The sequence below is a fragment of the Apteryx mantelli genome, chromosome 29 (genome assembly GCF_036417845.1).
Source record: "Apteryx mantelli isolate bAptMan1 chromosome 29, bAptMan1.hap1, whole genome shotgun sequence".
Taxonomy (NCBI): domain Eukaryota; kingdom Metazoa; phylum Chordata; class Aves; order Apterygiformes; family Apterygidae; genus Apteryx; species Apteryx mantelli.
In genome coordinates this window covers 3965223-3988758 of record NC_090006.1, presented here as the reverse complement: position 1 = coordinate 3988758, position 23536 = coordinate 3965223, and the positions used below count along the sequence as shown (strand labels likewise).

At 39.9% G+C, this 23536-nt stretch overlaps 1 protein-coding gene across 2 annotated transcripts in view; it reads left to right on the top strand.

Moving 5' to 3' along the window:
* The window catches only part of DOCK5 (dedicator of cytokinesis 5), a 90377-nt gene that overhangs the window by 26168 nt on the left and 40673 nt on the right, over positions 1-23536 (top strand). For both annotated transcript variants that reach the window (XM_067312445.1, XM_067312446.1), the window contains exons 4-23: positions 156-211; positions 1040-1136; positions 5425-5573; positions 6421-6556; positions 6691-6848; positions 7544-7625; positions 8488-8617; positions 9366-9438; positions 11018-11160; positions 11967-12092; positions 12565-12689; positions 13065-13163; positions 13309-13381; positions 14592-14695; positions 15362-15554; positions 16992-17089; positions 18124-18213; positions 19358-19458; positions 21885-22019; positions 22758-22869. In XM_067312445.1, coding sequence (XP_067168546.1) covers positions 156-211; positions 1040-1136; positions 5425-5573; positions 6421-6556; positions 6691-6848; positions 7544-7625; positions 8488-8617; positions 9366-9438; positions 11018-11160; positions 11967-12092; positions 12565-12689; positions 13065-13163; positions 13309-13381; positions 14592-14695; positions 15362-15554; positions 16992-17089; positions 18124-18213; positions 19358-19458; positions 21885-22019; positions 22758-22869 — 2280 coding nt within the window. The remainder of the gene's footprint in view (positions 1-155; positions 212-1039; positions 1137-5424; positions 5574-6420; positions 6557-6690; positions 6849-7543; positions 7626-8487; positions 8618-9365; positions 9439-11017; positions 11161-11966; positions 12093-12564; positions 12690-13064; positions 13164-13308; positions 13382-14591; positions 14696-15361; positions 15555-16991; positions 17090-18123; positions 18214-19357; positions 19459-21884; positions 22020-22757; positions 22870-23536) is intronic.

Below are 23536 nucleotides of genomic sequence, written 5' to 3'. Positions count from 1 at the left end.
TTGACTGACCTAAGATATTTCTCTTGTAGGTAAACAATAACATCGGTCAGTTATTGTTCTGATAGCGTTCTTACCCCTTTTTGCTGCTTTCTGTTGAATGCATTTCTGTCATGTTATATGTTGGAGTATGATTTCTCTTCCTCTGTCTTTTTTAGGGCATTTTCCCAGAAACATACATTCATTTAAAAGAGGCAACTGTGAAGGATCGGGGGTAGGTTGGAGTTTCTTGAGATGTACTGTTGGAAGCAAAAACAGAATGCTGTTTCATTTAGGAAACTTATAGTGTTGCTTGTAATGAATGCCACTGGTCTGTGTGCGCAACAGGGGATCTCACCGACATTAGACTTCTGGAGCTGCATAGCTTTTTCTTTTTCCGGAGCACACTACATCCCAAAACAGCTGTAGGCATAGATGCAAAAGAATTCTATTTGCCAAAATAAAGCTCTGCAAGACATGTTAGCAGCGAGGCAGGTCAATCAACTTACATTTAGCTCCTCTGGGGACTCCCTCAAGTCATCACACGTTCTTGCTTGCAGCCAAGTAGCCAGCAGGAGTGTGGATCCCTTCCTGTCTTGGAAAACATTTAAGGAAATCACTCCTCATTTGATTCTTACAGCTTATTTTCTGATTATTTTATTTTTTGCTACTGCTGTAGCAACAGGAAGTTAGTTTAAAAAGTACTTTTGTTATTTATTACTGTGGCCACGTTACAATTTCAAGTGGTGATTCTTTGAAACTTAAGTTCTGTCTGGTTTTGTGTTACATTTCTAGAGTGCATCCGTGGGGACAAATAAGACTAAAAGGAAATATATTTGTGTTAAAAATAGATAATGAATGTGCGTGTATTTGTTGGAGAACCAATTGAAGACTTAAAAATCTTAGCACTGTGTGTGAATGAACTGTATGAAAATCCAGGCCTCTAATTTCTAGTTATGTATTTATCAAAAAAGGTTGTTTTACTAATAGGTTTTAATCTTGAGCGTAACACCCTTTTTCTCTCTCTCTCTCTCTCTCTCTCTCTCTCTCCTTTTTTCTCTAGACAGCACGAAACAGTGATTCCAGGTGAACTGCCCCTTGGGCAAGAACTCACTTCTACTTTGAGGGAGTGGGCAGTTATCTGGCACAAGTTATATGTGGTAAGTTTTCTTCAGTGGTTGGTGTTTGGTGCAGGGAGGGGGAGAAGGGGTACTCCGTTCAGGTAAGCAGGCTGCAATGCAAACAATGTGAAAGACTTTTAAAGACTCTTATTTATTGCCATCTGTGCAGCCAGAAATTTGTCTGTACGTTGTAAGCATCAGAGTGTTTTAAGAGTGGGATTTTCAAAATCCAGTTATGTTGATAACGCTTTTTGTTATGAGACTCAGATCTGTGTTTCAAATTATGGATGGGAGGAAGAGGGACAGAAGAGGTCCAATTGGGTTAGACTGGATCATTCCCAACTTTAGGAAAAGGTCTCTAGTTATAGGCAGTGTTATCTAAACAATAGGCTCACTAGAGAAAGTAAATTATGATTTAGATTGACTGAGCTTTGTTTGCTTAGTAGCATGGTGGGTGATATTGAGTCATGTAAGACCTGGATTCAAGGAGTCTTGAGCATATACATAAGCAGAACTATCTTCAGCTATTGAGTGAATAACTGGCTTATATGCTTTGCTGTATTTTAGCCTATAACTTCTTTGCATTTCAGTTTTCTGGTGAATGAACAGAATATTAAATGACCTCAGATGAGTTGAGACTGGACATTTTGTGTGAAACTTTAAGATCTTTGAATAGAACCTGATGCAGAATTGAAAACTACCATTACTGTAAAATAGGTCTGAAGAAAGGTTAAAAATGGTCTGTTCTCCACTGAACAAGATACGAGAGCATAGACAGAACTACAGTTCAGTCTATGCTACAAAGGATTTGCTGTACCTGAATAATTGTGTGATGATAGAGCACTGACGAAGACTTGACTCTCAGCATTGGCCCAAGTCATACTCAGCATCGTGTCAGCTGCTAGGGACTGTGTGTGTGAGTCACAGGTCACTAGCAGAATGAGGATTCCTGCCTTGCCCGTTGTGCATCTGTCCTGTATGAGGGCGGGATACCTCAGTGAACCAGCACACTTGTCTTTATTCTTTGAATTGACTCTTAACACTTATTTAATGTGTATCTTTCAGTCTAATTGTTTCTGTGCATCAGCGATGAGAATTAGTGCATGCATGCATTAGTGCATGCCTGAATACTTAGATGAAAATATGCATTTGTATTTATACATCTGAAATACACATTTCTCCTACACTGTCTCTTCCAGAATGGCTACAGCATGCCATCTAATCTTGGCAGTTGCTTTCCCCAGAATCTCCAACATCTGCTCAGGACAAGAGTCATAGCTTTCTGTTCCACAGTTCTTTTTTCTCCATAGTCCCTTAAATCCTTCTGAACTTGTAGGCAGGATAACAAACCCTTATCAACCCTTAGTCCAGTGCTTGAAGTTCTGTGCAAACAACGCTTCTGAATATGACCAGTACCTATTCATCAGATGAAGGGCTTGGGGTTGTGTTATTTATTTATTTTGTGGTTTATCAATGTTGGAAGCTGCTGTTAGCAGTATCTTTATTTCCTGCCTGACAGAACTTTATTTAAAGCTAGCCTAAAATTCCCTCCTGTCAATTATGATTTTCCGATAAAGCGATATGCATCAGGAGGTGTTCAGCTTCTCTATGTGTTGTACCAGCCATTTTTTTCCCCCCCAAAGTGGCAAATTGAATTACCTAGTCCATGCTCTGTTGTTTTAATACATATTAGTGCTCTTTCTGCCTTGTCTGGGAGGAAGAGGGCATAAGAGTCAATAGGAGTAACGGGGCGAGAATTGTTTATTCAGGAATGTGGTTGAAGCTGGTGGCCTGTTAAAACTTGGCCTGTCACTTACAGATATCTTCATTCAGTTTACTTTTCCCCCAAGCATATTAATCCATGCAACAAGGGGAATTTGCTAGCTAACTGGTGGGGGGAGGGAGGGAAAGGAAGCTTGATTAACCTCAATAGCTGCTGTTTATGGGAGATATGCTGTAGGTTGCAAATGTGGTATCAGTAAGAAGCCATCTGATGTTTCTAGAGATATTTGAACTGAAAAACCTGCATCTGGTGGAAGTTGGAGGGCCACACATACTCTCTATAAATTGTACTTTTTTTTAAAGACAAGCCAAAAAAACCCCATACAACCACCACTTGTTCCTAGTAGATCAGTAGATTGAATACACATTATAAAATTTGCAGAAAATCTGCTTGCCCCTACTCTGAGCTGCAGTACTACTTGTCCTAAGCCCAGAGGGAACTCAGAGCGTTGGTCAATGGTCAGCTCATTCTGTAAATAGTCTTAACTGCCACCTGTGCTTATCTCATCCCAGGTTTTCTGAATGAAGGACAGAGAGGAGAGCAGGGGAAAAAAGCCAGAATTATTCCTAAACAGTGCAGAATGATGATGAATCAGCACAATTTTCCAATGGATAGGAGATGGCATCCAAATACCTACGCTTCTTCTCCCAGTCTTTATTGCTGAGTCATTTTGTGACCCTCTGTCTCCACTTGTCCGCCTATAAAATTAAGCAGCAATTCTTTACGCTTCATGTTAAAGCGCCTGCTGTCTACCCTCTTTATAAATTGCAAGTATCAAACAGTTTTATAGAATCCCATGCGGACCCACATAGACCACTGGCTGTGTCCACAGAAACCACGATGTTTAACCTTTAACAAGTTTGAGCCCCTTTTTGTTAAACACGTTGTAGATACTTAATGGAATGACTGTCTTCATCCCAGCATGCCTGCAGTTCAAACAGACAAGATAGACGAAGGATGGGAAGAGAATTAGGGCCTAGGTGGCGGGGGAAAAGTGACTTGCCTGTAGTCACGTAATATGTTAGTTCTCAGTAGAGCTGGGAAGAGACCTCTTATCTCCTAAATCTGTTTAGTGACCTGGCCATATGACAAAGTTATCCCAGAAAACCCACGCTATTGCACAGATTGGGTAGTTTTGCTGAGGTAGGTGAAATGCTTGCTCAAAGAACTGGGGTTCACAATGAATTGCTTTCTTTCAAAGCTGATGATTTAGGCAGATTAAAAACACTCAAACTTGATTTTTTTCTTCAGTCAGTAGTGATTTCAGCCTGCCCAGTATGTGCTCTGAGACTTTAATTAAGATGAGAGAATTGTTCTAAATTAGCTCTAAACATATAGTTTAACCAGAGCAAGCTTTCCTATTGAAAATTTCACCAAACCATAAATATGTTTTGTTTGTGGGCCATGAAACCACAAGAATTTGTTCCACCCTCTTAATTTAATGAGAAGCCCTATGTGACGTAATTACTGTGTGAAGAGAGTTTTGTTCCTGGCTTTTTTTTCCTTCCATGAATAACTTTAAGGTCCTAGCCTCAGAATCTGTTTTTCTTAAGAGCAGAAATCTTTTGTGTGTCTCTGCTTAACCCACATAAGACTTAAAATAGTCTTGGAAAATATTGTGGTTTGAAATGGATTCAGGTTTATTTTATTTTCCCCTGCAGTATATATTAAAGAAAAACAAAACACTAAAGGAGAAGGGAGGTACTTGAGAGAAAAGAAATAGAGAGGATTTCTCTGTATGGCAGCATTTTGTGTCACTTTAATTTCTGCATTTTCCAGCAAGCATTGCACCAGTGGATATATCTCCACTGCAAAATAAATATAAAAATGGGTGGGAGTTTTTAACAAGTTAAGTTAACATGCCTTAGCTAGTGTAACCAGTTGAGTAGATAAATTGGGGCAGATCTCAAATTGGCAGTTAGGTAAGCCTGTATTTCCCCGAAAGCTTTAACTCAGTCTGCTAGCCCAAGTTGCCTTCTCTTTGCAGTTATTTTAACCTGAGTTAAGAACACTTTTTTTTTTTCCCTTTAGTAAACATGTCTCTAGTGTCTTCCCTATAGAAACTAAAGATTAATCTAGCTTCTGTTTTCCCCTTCACTTTTTCCCAAATCAAATGGAAGTTGGCTCTTTGTAGCTCCCTTTAGGTTTGTGTTCCTGAGGGGCAAATTATGAATAGTTGATATCATTCATGTTCTTTGCAGAAGCCAGAATGGGGAAGTAATTGAAATGAGTCTCTGTCCCTCTGCTGTGTGGGAGCAATTGGGGTGCATAGTTAAGTATTAACAGCATTGATCCAGAGTCTTTTTAATCTGAAATGGTGAAGGCCCCAAATCTTGAGACATTTGAACCCTGGGAGTGTAAAGCACTGGAGAATTTTCTCCATGGTCTAATCTTGTCAATGTCATGCAGTGCCAGTCTCACAGATATTTTATTTAGTTAAACACAACTGGTATTAACGATTCAGTAGAATACATTTCAGAAAGCTTACTGAGCTCATAGTTTTCAAGCTACTGCTAGTCTGAAACTGTCCTTTTTCCCCTGTAGGATAACAAGACAACACAGTTTCGTCATGTACAGCAAATGACCTACAGCCTGATAGAATGGAGGTCACAGATACTGTCTGGGACCCTTCCCAAAGATGAGCTGGCAGAACTCAAAAAGAAAGTCACTGCTAAAATTGACTATGGCAACAGGTAAACTTCAAACTATGGTCTGCGGGCAGGGGAGAATTCCAAATCTCAGTAAAGGCTCTGAAACTCGGATTTGAGAATGACCATGCAATAGCAACACTGAATCGGCCTTAAATTTTTCCTTGGAAAGGGGATAATTACAGTTTTCAGTTCCCCTCAGAATTTGACTAACCTGGCAGGTGGGCATGTAGCATTTGGTTCTTCATATGCCAGCACTCTCCTTCACTTGGCAGGAAATCTTACGTGTCTTAATTTTGCAGAAATACTGGCGCATGGCGTCTCCCATGGAGCACAATTTGTGCTGGCTACCTGGAGCCAGGATTTAGATGCTAGTTAGGAACTAAACTGCTTTATTAGCATGTTAAGTAATACAATTCCATACACCACCAAAACTCCTCCTTTCATTGGTTTGTAGAGAATAAGAATTGTCTCCATAGCTCATTTATCTGCCTGTCAGACATCATTCAGATCAAATAGGTCAACTGAGAAGAAAGCTTATGGCAAAGAATAATAACTAGCCATCATCCATAAGCTTCATAGATACAAGAGATGCAAAGATAAACAGACCTTAAAAAAAAAAACACAAAAAACCTTAAGTGAGAACAAAGAAATTATCATCTTAGAATTAAGTCACCTGGATAATTGTTTTTCCTTTAAAGGGAACATACTGGGGCAGGGGGAAGGATTTCTGGGCAGGAAAACCAGCAGTGTGATTGTTGCAAGGAATGGAGTCGGTGCTCGCTGGCTGGTGCAAGTCCACAGTTTGATCTCTTCTTTGTGCTCTTTAAGTCATCTTTGATTCCAACAGACCATGTCACTTCTTTCCTTCTCTGACTTGTATGCTATCCAGGATCCTAGGGTTGGATCTCGTTGTACGAGATGACAATGGAAATATCCTGGATCCAGATGAAACTAGCACAATCTCTCTCTTCAAGTCCCATGAAACTGCATCAAAAAGGATCGATGAAAGAATCCAGGAAGAGAAGGTACTTCTTGTTGCTAACTTAGTCCTCTTCAAGTAATTTGTGCCCATTGTATTTGTACATCTCTCAAGTATATTGTGCTACTTTAGCTAAATTCTTGTTGTTTTTAATGAGAGTACTCTCCTTATGCTCTGCAGTCCCTGCAACAGAATTTGGACCTTCGAGGGCAGGCAGTATTCAACACAACACACACGTATAGCCTGTATGTAAACTTCAAGAATTTTGTCTGCAATATTGGAGAAGATGCAGAATTGTTAATGAGCCTCTACGATCCTGACCTCTCCAAATTCATCAGGTGGTTTTTTTTAGATGCATCAGGAATATAATCATCATGGTGATCTTTCTAAATGAACCCAGTATGGAGATTAAAAAGGAAGAACTGGCAGAAGTTTATCAGTTCTGTTGGTTGCGGCCCCTCTGGTGGTTTGGGAAGGGGCTATTTAATTTCATATGAGATAGGGAGTCAAGATCTTGAGCCCATGCACTCCCCTTCTTAAAGTAGGGCGTTTCTGTGATGTGTTAGTCAAATCCTAGATTATCTCCTTATGTTCCTAAGTTTCCCTATTATTGTCACCAGTCTTGATGTATTTGATTCATTGATTCCCTTAAACTCATGTGTACGCATGGTGTTTGCTGTCAAGTCAGTGCAAGTTCACACATCGGAGGGCTGGGTGTTTTGCACCAGTAGGTGAAGAAATGAAGAACTTTGTCAAGGAGGCACAAGGGTGTCAGGCACCCTCTGTCTCCCTCATTGAAGTTACCAGGTATGGCACATGTTGCCAGGGTTATTTGGCAGGGAAGTAACTGCGAGTACTCATTCCCATCATGCTGCCTTCTGGCTTCTGTGAAATGAGTCACTTTGGAATCACTTTGGGATAGAGGATTTGGGCAGAAATTTTCAAATATTCCTACAGGATCAGAATGGTTTTGAGCTGTTACACAGGAAATGGGAATACCAGGTGTTGAATTTTTTGTTTCTTCTGTTTGTAGTGAAAATTACCTGGTTCGTTGGGGCAGTAATGGGATGCCTAAAGAAATTGAGAAACTAAATAATCTTCAAGCAGTCTTTACTGTAAGTTGTGTTTGCATCCTTGAAATTCTTCCCCATGCTGCAGACATTTGTGTTTGTGGGTTTTTTGTTGTTTTTTCTGTGCTTGTTCTCCCCCTGCCCTGGGTAGAGAGTGGTCATATGTGGGGTTTGGGAGGTTTTTTGGTGGATGGTTAAGATCTTAGAGGCAGCCTCAGAAGAACACTTCTGAAAAGTTTTTTTTCCTTTTTTTTTTTTTTTTTTTTTATGGCAGCCCAGTGCTCTAATAAAGGGATATTATTTTGAAATGGTACCGTCAGTAGGTGTTCCTTGCCCATGCATTTCTGAAAATCCTGCTGGCACTTCTTTTTTTGGAACTTAACTCTACTGAAAAATCTAGCCCTGAGATGATAATGGTGTGGTGGGGTTTTTTTGTTTTGTTTTGTTGGGTTTTTTTTGTTTGTTTGTTTGTTTTGTAATTCATTGCTTTGCTGATTCTCTTCTGTGTTGGAGTTTGTCAGCTGCAACAAGATAGTAATGGAAGAATAACATATGAATGGAATAATTTCTGACAAGTAACAGGTGACAAACTAATTGTCTGGTCATCAGGATATATCACTCTGACAATTAACACCATTTAGTCTCCTTTCAGTACTGTTGCTGGTCTGTGTTATCAAAGAGTAATGGGACATTTAGAAATTGCTGTACAGAAATTGCTAGAATCTTTGCAGTATGTTTTTCCTAGGGTAAAAAGGGAACAATTTTTTTTTCCCCCCTTTTTAAAAAAACAGATTTCCTTTCATATATGTGTACCACCTAACAGAAAAGTCTTTTAGTCTCTCTGTTGGCTTCTTCCCCATTCATGAAGCAGATGGATTTAGCTTTCTTTATTTTAAATAATTTCTAGGATTTAAGCAGTTCTGACTTGATCAGGCCGAAGATCAGCTTGGTGTGTCAGATCGTGAGGGTAGGGCATATGGAGCTAAAAGATGGAAAGAAACATACCTGCGGACTCCGGAGACCGTTTGGTGTGGCAGGTATGAGACTGAAAAATACTCAGTTGCTAAATTAATTCGTTGGAGAAAAGAGCATGATAGTCCGGTGCTTGCAACAGTAGGCTAGAAATCAGGAAACATAGGCTGTATGCCAGCAAAAGCCTATCAGTCTCTTGGTGTTGGCATCTCTGTCTCCAGAATGGAGATGCTGATACTGAGCTGCATATAGTACTTCTCTGAGATCTTTTAATGAAAGTTGTATATGAAGATGAAGTACTGTCACTACTCACTGCTTGTTTTGTCAGCCCATAAAAAGATAATGCACTCCCATCAGCACGATAGACTTTCAGGTCTTTATTAAAGAGGGATTTGGTCCTCATGATTAATGGAATAAAGCTGAAGTTTTCAAAGGAGCCTTAGTGAGTAAGGCATCCAGTTCCTGTTCAGATCTTGTGATCGCCTTCATTTGAAATTGTGTGGGGAAAACAGCTTCAAAATAACGAGCATTTGAAACCTAAATATAAATTCTTTTCATAGAAATGTTTGAGTCCCACCTGTCTTTTTCAACAAAGAGAGTATTCACATTCTCTACCATATGCTGACTTATGCATCCATGAAAAGGTTCTGTTTAAAAAGTTAAGAAGATGAGAGTGTCTCTCTATATTGCTGTCATGAGGGATTTTGGACCAAAACTAAGCAACTGCTGTTTCCCTTTAGATTGGGAAAAATTGTTTTCCCTTTAGATTCCCTTTAGCAACTTTGCAGAACTGTGTTGAACTTGTTGTTGCAGTGATGGACATAACTGATATCATACATGGAAAGGTGGACGATGAGGAAAAGCAACATTTTATTCCGTTTCAGCAGTAAGTACTAGATTCAGAGTTGATGACATCTCTCGCTTATTTGGGACAGTTGTCCTTTAGAGAAGGACAAATTTGTATGGGAGTCTGGCTGTGTACCGAGAAGGCCTCTACAAATAGATTAGCTAATGGCAGTTGTCAGGTCTTTGAACAAGAAGATTTTGTCAGTCTTCTGAAGCCTCACATTCGCCAGAAGATCCTTTATATTATTAGCAAGATTTCATTCTTGATTTACATGTCTGTATGATAAGCTAAATAGCTTAGAGAGTCTTGGCACTGCAGCTGAAATTATTAGACACCAATATCATCCGAGTTAGATAAGAGCACAACCCAAAGTGATGATGTGGGGTCTGGGAGATGTGACCTTAAAAAAAACATTATAGGTGTGAGAGGCAAGATTTTCAGAAACACCTGAGTGTATGCGGAGCACAACTCCTCATTGTTGCTATTGTACAGCACCCTGTGTATTGTCAGCTTATTCCTTTCCACATTTATCTTGAAATGGTGAGTCAGAGGGGAGGGATTCTTCTCTGGGAAAGGGCTTTCTTCCTCTTTCTGAGAAAGAAATTCAAGCCCCACTGTGTTACGCATTTCTGTAACGAGAGTTAGACTCATGTTCTTCCTGCTTTCTGATTACACTGCTCACTTTTTAGCACATTACAGTGCAGAAGCAATAACCTTCTTTGAGTAGACTCAGTCATGTTATTAGTCTTGGATATAGCAATCCATTTGGTGAAGCTGTGTGTCATTTCAAGGTATTTTCAGGGGAGTTTGCTTTTTTTCCCTACCTTTCAGGGCCTGAAAGGCTGCAAAGAAGGATGTTTTTCCTTTGCGTAATGTTAGTCTGGTACCTTTTTTCTTTTTCTTTTAATTTTTCCTCTAATCTAATGAGGCTGAGTTTGAATCCAAATCTGGACACAAAGTGAACGGGAACCTGTGGAGATACTGTTTTATATGTGCTTTGGTTCATTAATGGTGGTGTGGGAACAGAAGTGAAGCCTGGTTCTAGATCCAAAGCTCACTAGACATGTTTGTGACAAAGGTTTCCTTTGGGATGGGTTCAACGCTCCTGTGATTTCACATCAGTCAGAGTTAAGTGAAGACCAGTTCACCTACTTGGTCTCCCAGAGACAGCCCTGGGACACACCTGAAGTCAGGGATGGGAGTGCAAGGCCTAATGTGCTGAGCTTTTCCTGCGAGTTACCCATAGCGAGACCTGTTCTCACAGGTCCGCAAGGCAGTCTGTGGATGAAAAACAAAAATGATGTGGAGCTGGCTGTGCTTACAGTTGTTTTGAAGGCTGCAATTTCAATATGATAGGAATGTAGCCAGGGATTCTTTGGGTTGGCCTATACTAGCTATTCTAAGCCTGAGCAAGCACTTACATAGCTCATACTTCAAGAGTTTAAAAGTATTTCTGTTGAGTTTGTGCAGGTGAGGGGAAAAACAATTCTCGTGGAATCTTTTTTTAAAATTTTGTTGGAAAACAAAAAGAAAACAAAGTGTGCTGTTGGCCAGCCCTTGTCTTGCAGAGCACATGCTTGGTGTTTGTCTGCCTCCCAGCCTCTGTTGTTCTTCTCAGGATTGCCATGGAAACGTACATCAGACAGCGACAGCTAATCATGTCCCCTCTGATAACTTCCCATGTGATCGGAGAAAATGAGCCCCTCACTTCTGTCTTCAACAAAGTCATCGCTGCAAAGGAAGTGAATCATAAAGGGCAAGGTACACCAGTCAGGCGAGAAGCTAATAAAAAACCTGATGTGGGGAAAGGTTCCCCTTCCTTACAAAGGAAGTGAAGGTCCAGAGATCAAAGCTTACTAGAGTCCGCTACCTCCTGTGAGCCAAACCTGCGCTCTTTGTGATGGCTGTCATCCCAGCACACTGGGAGCTAAAATGATAAAAACAGGAGCTGCTCTTACTTGGGTAAAAAGAACTGCTTCTCTAGCTGATGACTGATAGATTCATATCCTTTGGATTAGAATGAAACATGTCATGTGACAGTCACTCGGTATTTATTTAGACGATGGAAGACTCTTTCCCTGTTACACTCCTCATGAGTTAATTTGCTACTAATGTAATATTTTAAAGATACACCTATTCATGTGGATATGCACTATTTTTAAGTGAACATGGCTGATTGCATCTTCTAAATGGCTTGGGTGGGTTTGAATGCTTTGTTCTGGATTCCCCTGCTCTTGCTTGCGTATCTGGCCTTCACTCAAATATGCTAGCACATTCATCTCAGAAGGGTTCTGTTTGACTTCAGAGGATCAGATGCAGTAAGGTCCTGTTCAGCACAAGGGAAACTTGGAAAACTGGGCCAACTGGGAACCTGCTTGGGATCTTTGAGATGTTTTAGCTTGGGGATCAGACGATGAAACAGTTTTCTGTCTTTGAGCATAGGTTTTAATTTCATGTGTTCACATGTTTTTTGGTTTTTGGTGTTTTTTTTTGGTTTTGGGGGGGAGGTTGTTTGTTTTGGGGTTTTTTTGTTTTTTTTTCCAGTAAGGAAGTGTTTTTTTTCTTAGGCCTTTGGGTTTCCCTGAAACTGCTTCCTGGTGATCTAGTACAGGTTCAAAAGGATTTTTCCCACCTGGTAGACAGATCAACAGCTGTGGCTCGCAAAATGGGATTCCCTGAGATCATCCTTCCTGGTAGGTCCCATATGCCTACCCGCATGGCTCTGTGAATCAGAGGCGGGTGAAATTCTGGAGTTCCTGCTGTGAACAAATTTATTCTAAAGCTAGCTGAAAAAACATGTTTTCATTCTTCCTGAAGTTTCCAGCTGATCTCTTTATTTTTTGTCAAATAAGTGAAAACTGAAAAATTTCTTTGAGAAATTTTAAATTATAGTGAGTGGACTCTTTGGAAAATAAAAAAAAAATCTGTTTAGTCAAAAAGCCATTTTGTACTACATACAGTTTTAACCTGTTCTATTTAATCCTTTTAAAGCAGATTTAGGTCTATAGAGCTGATTTCATTAAAAAATAAATTTTACCTAAAGACAGAGAGGTTTTTGGTGGGACTTATGCATTTTAAAAGTTTTTACATGACTTGTATAACTTGTATAAACTTTTACAGCTGTCTGTACAAGAAAAATAACTCATTAAGGGCTCTGAATTTTAGGTGATGTTCGAAATGATATCTATGTCACCCTGGTACAAGGGGAGTTTGACAAAGGGAAGAAGAAGACTCCCAAGAATGTAGAAGTCACCATGTCTGTACATGATGAAGATGGCAATCTACAAGAGGTATGATGGACTTTGCAGGAGGTGCAAGGCTGCTGAGTTTGGTATGTGATAGCTCTGGCGCGTAGGATCTTATTCATTCTTCAGCTGTATGCAAGAGCTATGTGATAATGAGCAAGAGATTATAGGAGATCACAGTGACCAAATTTGAGGACTCACTGATCTTTTTTCACATTAATAACTGATTTGAGGAAATCTTTAAAGATTTGGTAAAATTTTCAAAGTGACACACACTGAGTTCCCTTGACACTGAAACAGACTTTGAGTAACCCTGCCATTTACGTTCTTTGACAACTTTCATCCTAGGATATTTTTTTTCTTTCCTCCTAGAATTTATCTTTATCTTTTTTCCCCTCCCCCCTTGTCCTTTTCTTGAAGAAAGCTATCCATCCCGGTGCTGGTGATGAAGGTGTCTCTGAATATAAATCTGTTGTTTATTATCAAGTCAAGCAGCCTTGTTGGTATGAAACAGTAAAGGTAAGAGTGTGCATTTTAGTTTTGCTTCCTTTGTGTAGAAAATGAGACTAAAATGAGTAGATTAATGAGTAATAGAATGTCCTGTAAGTGGACCGGAGGTATAGAATGCTGTCACGGCATTTTCTCATTGTGTTATCGTGTGCAGGTGTCCATTGCAATAGAGGAAGTCAGTCGTTGCCATTTAAGATTCACTTTCCGTCATCGATCATCACAGGAATGTGAGTATCAGAAACTAAGACCTGCAGGGTACTGTACTCTTCCTAGTCTCGTCCTGAGGTTTGGTTTTTTTTTTTTTTTTTTTTTTTTTTTTTTTTTTTTTTTTTTTGAGAATCCAACAAAGATGGAGTCCTTGTTATTTCCAATGTTGTGGATTTTCCTACCAGGAACAAAAATAAAACAGAAGCCTATCTTGTGATATTTTCAGCCTGAAGCTGGAAATTAAAATGTTGTTTGCAAATAAAGAGAAATAATTCAAACTATTAATAGCTTTTTTTTTAAAAAAAAAAGGCTTTTGTTGTTGGTTTGATTCTAAAACTGAAACTATATAGAGAGCAAAGTGTTATCCCCCTTGAAAGACAATTGTCCATGCATATTGCTAGTTTGGCTTCTCCATGTATGGTGGTGTTCTAATTCATTTCAAATCCTTGACAAAATTCAGTGCAAGGCTATAACCTGATTGGTCCCTAATGGTCTTCCTATAGGGAGGATTTCCAGTTAAGTTAATGACAGGCTAATAAGAAAATTAGAGCCAGAAATTTTATTGCACTACTTCAGAGTCTGGTGATATGAGCTGAACAATGTGAGACTGATCCCTTAAAAGGCTCTAAGAAAAAAAATCTCTTAAGGTAATTTGCAGATGCAGTGACAGACTTTCAAAGCTAGAGCAAGTAGATACAAGTTTAAAAAAGAAAAAAATGCACATGTTTGCATTCAGACCTCTTCTTTCATTTTACTAAATGTGATGTGGCCTGTCCATGGAGATTCCAGATTCTACTGTGGTGCAAATATCTACCTTTCAAAATGTATTATTTAATTTATTTTTTAAAATATCAGAGCATCCTAAATAAGTCAACTACCCCATGATTAAAGCTGTTAAATTAAATATCTATATCTCACAGATTAAATTTGCAAAACCCCAACCAAACTCTATGAAATTATACATGTCCATCTAGCAGAACAGCTAACCAATGAAATTGTGTGGAGAAAGAAGCTTCAGAGGAAGTTTTTCTGTGCAACTGCAGATACCTCCTAAGTGACTGGAGATGAGAGGGAAAGTTGGACAGCTCTTTCAGCAGTGGGTCACAAAGTAGGCCATCTCCTTCATGTAATGTGATGCAGTTAAAGAAGAAGTTACGTGCAGTTATAGGGTTGCGTATGGACAGTATAGACACAAGGCCAATACTGGTAAAGATTTTTCTTTGTTTGCAGCTAGGGATAAGTCTGAGAGAGCTTTTGGCATGAGCTTCGTGAAGTTGATGAATGCAGATGGAACAACATTGCAGGACGGCAAACACAACTTGATTGTTTATAAGGTAGCTTGGGCGTTTGCAGTCTTCATTTCTGTTCAACTGGCCAGAAAAACTCTCTTGGCTAACTTCTTTCTTAGCAACACAAATTCTATTGCACCAGTGCAGAGATTCTTAATAATATTTTACAGGATAATAGGACAATAATTTTTTTTATAAGTCACTGACAGCTCTAGATTCACTGGTTCTCTAACTGTGTGGATGCAAATCTGTTACATCCTTATATGTATGCACACCTGCATGGAACGTTTTTCATCTAGCATCATTCATCTAGACAACATGCAAGAAACGGGCCTGGTGAACACCTGCTTTGTAGGATTAGTATCTGACTAGAAGAGAGACATGGTGTTTAATCACAGTAACAGGAAAAAGTTAATGCCTTGCTGCAGGAACCTACAAAGTGACAAAGAACTGATTTCCGTGTCTTGAATGACTCCGTAAAACAGCTTAGCCCATTGGCTATATGGGCAGCTTTCATTCGCTAAAGTTAGATGCCCAAACAGACAATGTGAATAAATAACTATAGACGTGAAAAAATGTTTAAAGCCTTCTCTGGCTGTCACTGTGTTGAAGTGTGTATGGTGTTAATGTGTCTGCAGATGAGAAGTGCAAGAGGTCAGATAAGGTGCGATCAAAGTGTAAGATAACCCTTGTCTTTGCTGTGTTCAACAGGGTGATAACAAGAAAATGGAAGATGCTAAATGCTATTTAACTCTTCCTTGTACAAAAATGGAGATGGAGGAGAAGGAGATCCCTTCAGGAAAAAATCTGCACCATCTAGCCACCTTCACACCCACAAAGGACAGTACAAAGGACAGCTTCCAGATTGCCACTCTGATCTGCTCCACCAAGCTCACCCAGAATGGTAGGTCTTGCATTAGCACCCTGGCAGTACTGTGATGTATATTTGATGAAGTAAGAGAGCACTTTCTTTACCCAAAACCTTGCCTGGATTGCACAACTTGTGGACATATCCCTTTAGCTTTAATCTTGCTGCTTCTTGTGTCAATGGCAGCCTGATCCCAGTGTTATCAGCATCAGTATTGCCAGTACAAGCTACAAAGATGTTTATGCAGCCACTACAGACCATGTCACAGGTATATTGAACCCAAACTACCTATGTTAAATCTAACAAGTTTGTCAGCATGTATAGAAATGGCAACTGTCAGTGACAGTGTAAATGTGTTTTTAGATTCCTTTAAATTAAAGGCTAATTATCTTCTTACCTCTGGCTGTTAAGAATGTAGCAATTAGAACTGATGTCTTCAGTATGTTGTTATGCAATAACTCTGCTTTGCATACAGCCAAAGTGGCCAAATTAAAGGACGTGTGTATGTGAGTGAATACATTATATGCTCATAAGTGATGTGAGATTTAAATGAGTTAAAGCACCCAGTGTAGCTCAGGAAGGCTTTTAGTATAACATAATCTGTGATTTTGGGAAAGAATCAGGTGGAAAATTGTCACCAGCTGTGGCTCCATCAAGGTGTGTCTGCATAGCTGCTGGAGATGGGCACGAACTGCTCTGCTCGCAGTCTGAGTAGGTTTAGGGCCTGTTAGCTAAATGTCGTACTGATACATCCATGTGTGTGAGGACTGAATCTGACTTTCATCATCCAGGCGGAAGTGCAAGCCGAGCAAGTTTGTCTTTCTCCCCCACCCTCCCCACATGTACACTGTATTTCTGAATATGGCATTCCTTGTCAATGCTGTCTATTTCACATGTATTCTTAAATTTGAAGGTAGTAAATGAATTTAGTTGCAGACCACTGTTAGTGTACATCTTTCATTAACTTGGAGATGCGTGTGAAACCTGATGAACTACTTAGCTAGCCTCAACTGTAGTCTGTACCTAAACCTGAGGTCCTGAGATAATCTGGAACTGTGATAAACAGTCTGCAGCTTAATGTACTTTATACAAGATGTTTAAATTGTAACTTGAAGAAACATCTCTAAGAGACTGCTCTAAAGTAAACATAGAACATTTGTCAGAAAAGTCATACACTATAGTAAGTTTCCCAGCTTGAGGTATCTTCTCTCGAGTGCATGAAAAGCCTGCAGAATTGTCTACCAAATGCCTTAGTTTATAAAATCATGCCAAGGTTTTCCATTAATAGCAAAATTAACTTTCTTGCAAAGACAAAAGAGCCATCTCAAGGTAATGTTCTGTACATGGCAGTGTGACTTTTTCTAAGCTGATTCTAAAAATAACCTGTAGTACTTTATTGTTCTGCAACCATCAGAGGAAGTCAGCTGTTTTGTTGTGATTTGTTTCTAATTGCTGATGTTCTGTCCTTGCTAGTTGACCTGCTAGGTTTGTTGAACTGGCGTTCTAACTCTCAGAACATAGCCCACAACCTAAAGAAGCTAATGGAGGTGGAAGGAGGAGAAATTGTAAAGGTATGTATAGAGATTTGAGTCATTTTGTTGTGTGGACACTTATGTATGTGCTTCATGGTAACCTTGAAGGATTATAATTGTGCTGTATCCAAAAGCTCTGTATATAGACTAGGAGGGCTGTTATTGTAGCTGCTGAGCAACGGGAGAACAAAAAGATATCCTTTGACTCAGGATCTCTCATCAGCGGAATTCATCTGCATAGAAATTAAGTGTTTCGAGAATCAGGGAGTGATTCCTCAGTTTTCCTTGCGTTCTTGCCAAAAAAAAAAAAAAAAAAAAAGATACCTGCAAAGCCCAGCTGTTAATTTTCAGTAGTGGCTCTGGGCCTCCTTTGTGAATAGGACCTGCTGTGCTAGGAACAGAATGCAGAGAAGGCCCAAAGAGCTTCTGGTCAGAGTAGCTTGGGGAACAGACCTGAAATGTGGGGAAGCACCACAGCAAATAGCAGCCATATGAGGGAGGTAGGAGATGCTTTGTTAAGACTTCCTGTGGTTCCAAGTGTGGATCTTTGGGATTATGCAAGCTATGATTTTACCTGTTTTAACTGCTGAGCAACGAAAGTAAAGGCTGTGTACCTGCAAACCAGTACTTATGTAAAATGCCATGCCTTAGTACATTGTATGTGGTTAAGTAGATCCAGTGCGAGCTGAAACTGTACATGGACAAAGTTAAGTGCAGTCGATAGCTCTCTTGCATGGACAGCTACCTTTGCACTTGCACTTCTGCTCTGCAGCAGGGCAGAGAAGAAAGCTGGGACATTCAGCTAGGTAAGATCCTTCTGCAGCAGAGGTGTTTACCTACAGCTTTGCTTCTGGCCTTGCTCCTATAACTAGGGAGAATAGCTTGGCAGTCATGACCAGCATGTGAATGTATGCAGGACTAAGATCCCATTTCAAAATGCTCTTTCATGTATAACTTTAACAATTCAACTGCTTTAGGCCGAAAGGGGAAGGAGGGTCCAAAAGAGCAGGCTCTTGTGCAGGATTCCAGAAGTAGTAGTCTTTTCCTACCCTTTCGTTATTTTCTGTCTCTAGTTTTTGCAAGACACCCTTGATGCACTTTTCAATATAATGATGGAAATGTCAGAGAATGAAACCTATGATTTCCTTGTGTTTGATGCACTGGTGAGTGACTTTTTTCTGTGGATTTAGGGTATCTCTTTTTCAGTCCCATTTTCAGTCTGTTCATGCTGCTTGCTTCCATTGGATAGGTAAATCGATATTTCATTCTGAGTAATAGGTTATATTTAAAGACACTTTTAAGGCATTTTCAAGCATTTTCAGGAGCTAGGACTGAAATATGCCATGACATTTTAATGACCACAGTGAGAATAATGAGCATTTACATAAATAGGTAACTTGTTCAGATAACTCTCTCATCAAGGCAATTTACAAAAGAGAAAAGCAGTATTATCTATCTGAAGCACAAAGGGAAATGACTTGCCCAGGCTCACAGTGGAGGGTTTATGGCTATGGTGGGAGCAGAACCCTCATACCCTAAGCGCTACCCCAATCCTTATGCAATAGGGGTCAGTGCTTCCCTGAACCTTTAGGGAAGGATTGTAATAAATGAGCAAAAGACTTCACAAAGAGTCTGCTGCTGCTTTAGAGAGGCTGCTTAATGTGTTTGAAAGGCACTATTTTGATGTGCAGCACAATAAGGAAGTTGTACACTTGATGCTATTCAACAAGTATGTGCTTAACAGTTTAGGAAGAAACATGAAGTCAGATGTATCCAGCTGACATTGGTGTTGAAGATGAGTATAGGGAGACAGAATGTCCTTGCTCTAATGCATTTCATTGTAGTAGCAGGATTAAGAGTGTTATAGACCTCGTGTGCATTCATTTTTGAGTATAAGCGATCAGAACTTCTTTTTCTTTATCCTGGTTTGAGAAACAGAGCCTTCAGCAGCTCTGTGCCTACTTAATCCTGTGCTATGACAGTATTCATGTAATGACTGCAAGTAGTGCCACTTCCTATATCACTATTGCCACTTCATGGAGCAACTGCCTTATTTTCTAGGAATCCTGTCTAAATGCCGATGTAACCTACCGAACTTCTGTCTGAGAAATGATGTGGTTGCACGCCGCAGTATTTAGTTGCCATTAGAATGTGAACAACACTATCTGTAACATTAATGCACTTGGGGGGGGGGGGAAAGCACAATGATCCAGCAGAACAGATGACCTGATTAGAGGCTGAGTTACACTGCAGTTAGTTAAAGGTTGTGCAGCTCTATATATCTGTTTCTTTTTGAATTTTTGGCAGGTATTTATTATTTCTTTGATCGGAGACATCAAGTTCCAGCATTTTAACCCTGTACTTGAAACTTACATTTACAAGCACTTCAGTGCAACCCTGGCGTACGTGTAAGTATCGGTAACCACAAACCTGCAGGCTGTCTTCACAGGCCTTATGTCTCACTGAAGCTCTTGGTAAGCTGCACTGATGCACTAAGAGCAGCATAGACTGCATGAGAACATGTAGCTGTGTGTTTCACCTTATTCTTGCCTGCTTTCAGGAGAGAAAAAAAACCTGTAACAACTTACTATGAGAAGTTTTTTATTGTCAGAATTTTCTGTAAGAAAAGATGATACTATCATGGAAAATCCTGAATCAATCTGCATAATGCAGAGTCTTTCAAACTCTAGTCTACGTTCTTTGCGTGGTAAAATCACCTCCATGCTTTGCAGACTGGTTTCATATAGCAAACGACATTAATGCAGTCCGTCTGTATACATCTCTCCCATATAACTCTTGAGTACTCTTAGTCTAATATTGCTGCCAGAAGATTTGGGAAGGGGGAATTTACAGGTATGTGGAGAAGGTAATGGAAAATACCATTATTCAGTTCTGGGGTGGGGAGAAATCTGTTGACCAGGGAACATATGGGAAGTTGGGTCTGATAAGTACTGCTGCTTGTGGAGCTGCTTTGGCTTTTCAGCCCAACCCTTTTTAAGAACTTTGAACAGAACAAAGTTTGAAAGTAATGTAATCTGTATACTCAGTGCTACGGTTTGCAGTGCGTGTTTGAGTAGGGTCATGGGGAGGAGAATCAGAAAACTTACTTGACTGAAACAGTGCACACGACATTGTTGTTAATGATAGCAGAGAGAACGGTGTTTGCTCCCACTGTCTGCTTACAACCAGGCAGGTGGTTGAGACCACAGAGTTCAAAGAACTGCTAATATCAGTGTGGGATTTAAACATGCAGATTACATGAGATTACTTTTATATAATGAAACTCTCTCATATAGACTCTCATTTGTTAAAAGAAACTTGCAGTTCTTCACATCCAGATGTGTGGGTGTAGGCAGTGGGAGTAGTTCTGTTTCCCTGGAGCATTTTCATCTATGGTCCTCAAAGCAATTCAGTTCACAATCATTAGTCCTGTTTTATAAGAGAAGGAAGAAGAATTGAGGCACAGAATTTGATTAGGTACATGTTAAAGTTTAGTCCTGTTAGTCCCCCTGTTGACTTCATGCGCTTAAGCGAGGCATTTAAGTGCTACACCTAATCATGGCTTACATGTCCAAGGGTACCAGGATGTTGGTGGAGAAGCCAGGAGTAAAATCCAGATTTGGCTTCCAGCCCCTTGTTCTAGGGGCCCTCAACCCAAAGGTCGTTACTGTCACAGTAACAGGAAAATAAAAAGTTAAAACTGAGGCCAATAGGGAGGGCAAAACCAAAAAACAAACTCCCTTTCCCCTCTAAAATCTCTTTGGATTTTTACTAATACACATGAATTCCCACCCTGAACATTCAGCCTCTTCTAGTAATGACTGTCAACCTAAAGATAAATCTGTGGGTAAACACAGTATGACAAAGCTCTGAAGTCCTCTGTTCCTGGGTTGCTTTCTTCTTCCCTGTCCTAGCTGTGCAATCACTACTTGTGTGTGGTTTCCTCTCCCTGTAGCCTGTGGAAGATTCATCATTCTTATTACTCTCTACTATAAATAAACCTCTTTGTCTGATTAATGGGCATGCTGTGTCTTAGCTTTGTTGTTCCCTTGCCTTGCTTTCCAGCTTGGCTTGATAACGTGATATCTGCTTAATGCCAAGTGGACTAGAATGTTATGTAGTGTCCTCTGTGTGCTCCTCATGCTAAAATTTGACAAAGCAAGGAATTAGATGCTGGCAGTGCGGTAAGTAGAGCAAGCAAGAGCAGAATCTGTTGTATACTCAGCTATCGCTCATGCGCCACTTTGGGTGCTGTGAGTTGTTTAATGAAGAGAAGAGGGTTTTGCCTGAATACTAGCTACCAGAGCTCTCACTGCCCTTCTGATAAAGGGCTGTAAGAACCTGATCTTACATCTGATCCTTGCAGAGACTAGATAACAGATAATAATGTATTTATGCAGCTTCTGTCCACAGTTCTCAAAGTACTCAGTAAATATTGCTTCAAAAGCCCTTTGTGCTCCACATACGTTTTCCTTTGTGCATATGAGGATGCTAACATATGGAGAAGGTGTGAATCCACTTTAAGTAGTAATGGGTTTTCCAGCCTCCTGAACCCTTCATTTTACAGAAAATGAGAAGCAAGTCAAGAAGTTGGAATTTGTTGATGCAGTTAACAGCCATGGTTTGGGCTAGATACCTGGGAATTCATGAACTGGTTTTGAAAATCCGGCACCCCATGAAGCCAAAGGCTTCAGAATGAAATAAGCTGTGAACAGGAATCCCTGTCTGTTATCTAAACATCAGATTGTGGCTCATCTCTGGAATAAGAAAACTGGACTTACAGCAAAACTTAACTGTGTCTATATTTGTTCTCCTTTTCTTTTTGCTTTCAAAGGAAACTCACCAAAGTACTGAACTGTTATGTGGGAAATGCAGATGACTCCAGCAAGACAGAATTGCTGTTTGCTGCTCTGAAAGCCTTGAAGTACCTATTCCGATTCATCGTTCAGTCACGAATATTGTACCTGAGGTGAGGCAAAGGTCCTTGCCATCCTTATTTTGCCTCCTTTTGGAAGTTAGTGGAGTTGCTTCCACTCAGCACCACCATAAAGGATATTCTTTGGTGTATCCTTCATTCTTGAGTTATCAAGAAGCGTGTCCTTCTACCTCTTGTCTATGGCTGGAGACAAAAAGATGAATAAAGACTGAAACACCTAATTTGAAGAGGGAGAATCCTTTTAGTTATCTGTAGCATGCTATAAGCTGCATAGGATAGTGCTTCTTCATTAAAAATATAACAAATGGGATGACTTCCTTTTTTAAAAAAATCTGCGTTTTGAAGGACTTCTCAAGGTGTATTACTTAAAAAAAAAAAAAAAACAAAAAACAAAAAAACCAATAATTTCAAATATTCTAAAGAAAAATACTCTATTTAATGGTGTCAGAAGATGACCCCCACAGATATTATTTACTTCAAAGGGAATGTGCGTGCAGTGTCTTCTCTCATTTTCCTTGAGCTTTTGGCGGCAGACAAATGCAGTTTGAGACACTGGCAGTTAGAAAAGTGCAGCTTTTCACTTACAACAGAGTTTCAGCAGGAAATTACTGCTATAGTAACTGCAGTATCCCACAATGCCATTACACTTGTTTCTTTGTAGAAGGAAATTGCTTTAAGATGCTGTTCCAAAGGACAAAATTGTCTCAGCTACTGTGACACTATTTCTAGCCTAAATTTACATGTGTAACTAGCTCTTTCTGTTCTTTGTAGGTTTTATGGGAAAAGTGAAGATGGAGATGAATTTAATGATGCAATACGCAAGCTGTTCCTCTCCTTCAATGTCCTCATGGACCGGCCTTTAGAAGAGGCTGTCAAGATTAAGGTATGCATAATTCTCAGGGAGAGGTAATATTTTTTATTAGATCAACTGATCAGCTGGGGGTTGGGGAGAGGGACAAGCTTTGAGATACTCAAACCCATTGAGATGAGTCGTATCTGAATCCTGCTGAATATCTGTTCTAATGAACTGAGTGTGGCAGGAAAGCAGTATTTAAACCCCAAAGTTTATCAAATAAAAATGAGAGCTTTTTATGCATTCTGTAACTGTGGCTTAGCTGAAACCCTGCAGCAATTCCTAGGATGAAAGCTAACAACCAGCCAAGATATAATGTTGGAAGACAGTTCAGACAGTGACACAAGCTTGAGGGTGATGGAGATGGAAATGTTAGGCTACTGCAATAATCAACATAACTCAGGGAATGAAAGTACTGACAAGCCAAGCGGTTCCTAAATGTGTCTTAGATTTTGTACTTGCTTGTTTTTCTGGTGAGGCCTGGAATATGAACTTTCTCTCTGGGATCTGAGGAGGAACAGAACAGCCTTGCAGTGAGGCCTCTAGATTGCTTTATTTCAGCTCTTTCGGCCAACATACCTTTCTCTCTTTGCAGGAAAGACTGATTCTAAACGCTTTTTTAATTAGTGTTTGGATGATTTAAAGCCCAACTTTGATTCTCGTGCAATGAGAGTTCCTGCTGACAGCAAACATGGAG